The sequence below is a fragment of the Pagrus major genome, chromosome 10 (genome assembly GCF_040436345.1).
Source record: "Pagrus major chromosome 10, Pma_NU_1.0".
In the NCBI taxonomy this organism is placed as follows: domain Eukaryota; kingdom Metazoa; phylum Chordata; class Actinopteri; order Spariformes; family Sparidae; genus Pagrus; species Pagrus major.
In genome coordinates this window covers 20684932-20691102 of record NC_133224.1, presented here as the reverse complement: position 1 = coordinate 20691102, position 6171 = coordinate 20684932, and the positions used below count along the sequence as shown (strand labels likewise).

At 39.1% G+C, this 6171-nt stretch overlaps 1 protein-coding gene and 1 long non-coding RNA gene across 2 annotated transcripts; both read left to right on the top strand.

The window, feature by feature from the left end:
- The first annotated feature begins 469 nt into the window (after window positions 1-469).
- On the top strand, window positions 470-1346 carry LOC141003925 (uncharacterized). The gene is made up of 2 exons (XR_012179768.1): window positions 470-549; window positions 667-1346. It is a non-coding gene; the product is annotated as an uncharacterized lncRNA (long non-coding RNA).
- A 314-nt stretch (window positions 1347-1660) lies between these two features.
- On the top strand, window positions 1661-5907 carry btr33 (bloodthirsty-related gene family, member 33). The gene is made up of 8 exons (XM_073475386.1): window positions 1661-1750; window positions 2350-2924; window positions 3040-3135; window positions 3530-3763; window positions 3926-4073; window positions 4169-4195; window positions 4852-4997; window positions 5091-5907. Exons 2-8 carry the CDS (start codon window positions 2355-2357, stop codon window positions 5520-5522), a joined length of 1653 nt encoding a protein of 550 aa, XP_073331487.1. The 5' UTR covers window positions 1661-1750; window positions 2350-2354; the 3' UTR covers window positions 5523-5907.
- The last annotated feature ends 264 nt before the right edge of the window (window positions 5908-6171 follow it).

The window sequence follows — 6171 nt, the reverse complement described above, 5'->3', positions numbered from 1 at the left end:
CTTTTCTTCATTTTTTCTTTCTACGTTCTGTATTTTCAAAAGGTTTATTTTTTAAATAACGTTGTAGAGAAATGTACATATTGGATGTTAAAGAATTACTAAGAAAATATCAGTGATTCATATATTCTTCTTCTTTTCTGTGCCAAAACTTCTCTGACTCTGCATCCTTCAACAAAAGGGCCTTGTAAGTATTTACATTTGTGACATTTATTTTATTGTGTCCAATTAATAAATGTATTATCTGAGCTTGATCGTAATTGAAATCATCATCACAACCATATAAATTTTATTTTGTGTTTCTTGTGTCTGTTATTCATAATGTATGAGGTGCTAAGATCTAGTTTAACTATTGCTAAAACAGAATTTGGGTTGCTTTTTTGCTTATGTTGTAAGCAACATTGTTTAATCCATTTGTGTTTAAGTATTTGTGTATTATTTAATGTAACATTCTGTGTATTTATATCAACAGACCATGTTGTTGCATTAAAGATCAGATTGAAGTCATCTACTCAGCTGTCGGACTCAGACATACAGAGTTTGTTGGAGGAGGTGAGATAATCGGCTATTTCAAATTCATTTTTTAATAATCTACAAGTTGTTTTGTTCAACATTAACATTTTTATCTCTGTTGTGTTTGTGCATGCATGGCTTTTTTTTTTATTCCAGCTCTTTAGACAAAATGGATTGTCGCCACAGTCGTTTTCCCTCACAGTTAGGTCTGTTGAGACATGAGACCAGTGAAGGAAGGACGAGAAGAAATGAGGAGTATGGATCTGCAATGCAAAGACATTGTTTTCAAGTTATTTAAACTTTTCGTGTTTTGAATTTCTTTCACTCAAGCCAAAGGACAAAAACTGATGAAGGACAGCAGGTTTATCAGATACAGTTTGACCTTTTTGGGCTGCTATTTAAACTGTCACACAGCGAAAGCAAAATTTCTCTCCTTTTAAAATATTTTTCAAGCTCTTTATGGAGCTTTTTCACAACTTTTTGAAATTGTCCAGCTGTGAGTAATGCTTCCATTTCCTTTGTGAATTGCACTGTGTGAAAATAGTGTCCATTGACTACAAAGGTTTCTGCATTGACTTTGAGTAAGCATACTGTTTGGTTTGAGTTTTCTTCATTACTTTTGTGAACATACTCAAAACCTGCATCAATTGAGTAGTATAGATTTTGAAATGTCATGACAGTGGCCGTCAAGTAGAGGCGACTTGATCCAGGGTTTTTATTTTGCATCAATTTGATATTTTGTTAAATATTAATATCAATATATGTGGTGGTTTTCTTAATGTACCTCTAACGGCAGCAGGGATCCTTTACAAAACAAATAAACTGTACTTACCTTATCTTTTTTCTAGCAGTCCGATCTTTTTTGTTTGTCAGTGTATTAAATGTACTAAGTACGTTTCTGTCTTTTTGAAGTAAAGAGCCTTTCACTGGTTAAAAGTTATGAATGTAATTCAGCCTTATATACAGTAAATACTCTTGTTGTTTGTTCTGCCCAATAGAAGACAATACTATTATGTAATACAAAACAAAGACCTACTACACAATACAAAATCCCATAAGGCACCTGATCTAGACATTGCTCCTCCCACCCTGGAACAGCGTGGTAGTGGAAAAGCTCTGGAGGACAACACGTCCCACAGGGAGTGGTAACAGCCTTACAGGGAGGACTTTGGCTTCACAACCACAGTGCCAGTGTTTTTCTTTGCTACCTCAGAGGTCACGTTTCACATTCAGCTACAAGGTAAGACCAAAACAAAATAACAGATGGATATATGTCTTCCTTTTGATTAAACACATACAATATTTCAGTGTTTTAGTGTCTCTGCTTTTTCTTGTGCCAGGCAGGTAAAATGGAATATATGAGGGAATAATATTTTAAGCCATTAGTCTTCGTTCCCAATGGGGTTTGCACTAAGTTATAGGAGCTTGATAGATCAAAATACTTGCAGGATGTAGGAGCACCCATGTTAGTCTTTTGGTCTAAATGGGTGTATTCATGTTTCAAGCTCAGCTTACACTGTGTGTGGGGGAGAGTTATGTGACCATGCAGCTGGACTTTGGCCAGTCAGTCGGCAACTTTGAATTGTTTAAAGCTAATGATAAGGAAGTTCAGATGTTTCTAGCTATAATAAAACTTTATTGTGCCTACATTAAAGACAACGAATACCAAGCTTTAAAAAAAATATGTGGCCAATAATACTAACTGTATGTTTTGTACATTTCCTTATATTAGAGTTGGTTTTCAATGTTACCAAAATATATTTCCTCTGTGACTCAGAATGTAAATGATTAATTTCTCATTCATAATCGATTAACACGGATCTTTTGTCTTTACTTTAGAGGTCATGGCCTCTCCCAGTGTTCTCCTGTCAGAGGTGCAGTTTCAGTGTTGCATCTGTCAGGATGTTTTCTCTGAACCCGTGTCCATCCCCTGCGGTCACAGCTTCTGCTTCACCTGCATCACATCACACTGGAACGACCAGTGTGCCATCAGCTGTCCAAAATGTCAGACTGTCTTTAAGGGCCGCCCAGAGCTTTGTGAAAACTCCTTTGCCAAGGAGATGTCAGAGCAGATCCGAGCGAGAAGGCAGAATGGCGTCATGCCAATGAAAGGAAGATTAATATTTTGTGACGTGTGCGTGGGGAAAAAAACGAAGGCCCTAAAGTCCTGCCTCATGTGTCTGACTTCATATTGTGAGAGTCACCTGGAGCCACACCTGAGAGTTGCCACCCTGAAGATTCACAAGCTGATTGAACCAGTGGCAATGCTGGAGAGTCGGAATTGTAGAAGGCACCAACGGCTCCTGGAGCTGTTCTGCAGGAGCGACCAGAGGTGTGTGTGTGTGCTGTGCACTGAGACCGACCACCGCGGTCACGACACCGTCCCGGTGGAGCGAGAGAGTAAGGGGAAGAAGGTGAGCACCCGGACTCCTCATCATCATTGTGCCATCATTCCATCAAATACTTTGGCAGGTTTTGAATTTTGGATTCTGATTCCAGCTTTGGTTTTTTTCCTGTTGTCATTACCAGACTCAGATGAAACGGATCGAGGCTGATGTTCAGCAGATGATCCAGGACAGACTGCTGAAAGTGGAGGAGATCAAACTCTCTGTGGAGCTCAGCAAAGTGAGTTGACATTAAGATGATAGAATTACTGAATCGGATGTTTCCGAAAGGGGTGCATACGACTTTGCACAAAAGAAAACGTAGATAATAAAAAGAATAAAGATGAATCAGAGTTTATATAGCAGAAGAGAATTAGTACTACAAGATTCGTAGTCTAAAAACATTTAAAAATATATATTGATTTATCATTATATATGAATATATACATTATACACACAAACACTTTTCTGCTCGCAGTGCATGTGCACAATAGGTTTTTACATTACACTAACCTACATAAAAAAATAAAAGTAAATAAAATAGACCAACTAGATCATTATTGCCTGTCGCAAAATCAGGCTTGTATTTTTGAGCTTTAAACATTCTTTTCTTTTTCTTTATCCAATGTCTTCAGGAAAACTCAAAGAGGGACATAATGGAAAGCATGGAGGTCTTCTCCACTCTGCTTCATTCCATGGAGAGAAGTCAGGCTGAGCTGGTGGAGATGATTCAGAGAAAGCAGGCAGCAGCAGAGCAGAGGGCGCAGAGGCTCATCACAGAGCTGGAGCTGGAAATCACTGAGCTAGAGAGGAAGAGAAAAGAGATGGAGCAGCTCTCTCACACCGAGGACCACCTCCACCTCCTGCAGGTCAGGAGTCGTCTCACAGAAGAAAATTGATATTTGATGTCATATAGGTGCTAAAAAGTAGGAATTCACAAACTAAAGTTTTCGAGGCTTTGATCATAATTCCCCCAGCTTGTCTTCTCTGTTTAAAAGCCACTTCTCTCTCCTTTTACGTCTTTGTGTCAGAGGTTTCCTGTTCTGAGTTCTCCTCCATCTCTCAAAGCCTGCACTGATATCATCGTCCATTCAGACACGTGTCTGGGAACTGTAAGGACAGCAATGGCCAACATCGAACATCAGCTTCAATCAGCTTTGAAGAAGCTTTCCTTTAAAGGTCAACTTCTAAAAGGATATATTCAGATTTGACATCGTTGAATACATGAACGTTGTTTGTTTTGTTTTTGATCATAAGTTCTTATTAACTTACAGAGCATGAGAGGCTGCAGCAGTATGCAGGTACAGTTGGACTTAGACAATGTCAATAATATAGTCTCTTTCTGTGTCATCTGTTGTCCTGTTTCTCCACAAAATCCAGCCATAACGTATCTTAATAGTCTTCATACAGTGTCAATTTGAAAATGAGAAAATCACTGTAAAAAAGACTAAAAATCTAACATTTTAATCACAGTACATCTAAACTGTTGATGATTTTCACTATTGATTGATGTATTGATGAATTTTGTTTTAAATGAATTGTTTACTTAAAATACCCATCCTGGTAAATGACTAAATCAGTTAATCGATCACCAAAATCCTGACGATTCGTTTTCTGAAAATCAACCAGTTTATTAAACAATTAATTGTTTCCACTCTAATTGGGTTCATTGATTTGTCAGGCATTAAGAGAGGTCTGATGATACTTTTTTTTTGAGTTGTGAGACAACCAGCAAAACACCTTATCATACTTAGAAATACTGCTTACTGTCCTGCAAACACATAATACCTGCTTTTGTAATAGTGAGAGAAACTGTGATTTAGTATTTAGTATTTGCGACAGTATTTTTAAGGAGGCATCAGCTTATGGATACCACAAATAAAAAAAGAATAGTTTAATCTTAGAAGAAAGAAGATAATAAAGTTGAACTTATGTGTAAACCTCGTCTTTCTACCAGCTGATGTTCATCTGGACCCCAGGACCGCCAACCCTTGGCTGATTCTATCAGAGGATGGGAGACAGGTCTGGGATGGAGACACGGAACAGAACCTTGTGGACTTACCAGAACGTTTTGACAAAGCACCATGTGTCCTCGCCACCAGGGTAAATAAAGATGCTGTATGTGTTCGACCATGTAGGGATGTCATGTCTTTCTGTTTCACTGTCTCCCTGACCTGAGCCTCTCTTGCTATGCAGGGTTTCACCAGTGGGAGGCACTACTGGGAGGTACATGTGGGAGACAAAACAGCATGGGACTTGGGTGTGGCTCAACAGTCAGTCAACAGGAAGGGTGTGGTCACACTGAGTCCAGAGGACGGCTATTGGGCCATTTGTTTGAGGAAGGGCAGTGAGTACCGGGCATGTGCAGGACAGGCGGAGTTGCTGTGTCTCTCTGAGAGGCCGCAGGTTCTCGGGGTGTTTGTGGATTACGAGGAGGGGGCAGTGTCCTTCTATGACGCTGAGGCCAAGTCACACATCTATTCCTTCACACGCTTCCAATTCACTGAGGCCATGTTTCCCTTTTTTAACCCAGATATGAGTGACAGTGACAGCAACAAATCACCACTTATCATCCGTCCTGTCTGTGGAGTTGATGGAGACGGGGATTTAGATGACATTACAATATGATGAGAAATGTTTGTTCAGTGTTTTTTATGTCATGGTGTTTTTATTTTAAACAGCATAAAACTGTTCTCTGTGCTGACTGCTTTAATTACACAGCAATGTGCCGTTTCTAATGAGTCCTGAAGATCAAATATATTACAATCATATTTTATTGTAAGCAATTGTGTTTATTTTGCCAGCAAGTGATCTACGATTATAAATGGTCTTTATTTCAAATCACAAATGGGTGATTTTGGAGTGAAACTTCACATACTGTACAATAAATAATTAGTCACCTCAAACACTGTCTGAGATCTTCTGTATGTTTGATGATTCATTCACAATAACAACTACTTTCACACTATTTATGACTTGTCCCCTTTCCTCAATAAACTGTTGTATATGCTCACCTCTCCTCCTCCCTCTCTGTTTTCTTCCCTTTGCTCGTGCACTTAAAGTAACACCTTGAGCACAGATCTTAGACCTGCCTCACTCCAATAATAACTATCCTCAGCCATTACAGGCTTACAACAAAACTGACTTCAGACCACGTCTTAGATTGTTCAACCTCATGAATGCTAATCAGATTAGCCCAGAGATGGGATTAGCTTCCAGGCAGATGGAGCCCAGAGAGAGACTTCAGGATTGAGTCATGAGAGGAGGCATCATACAC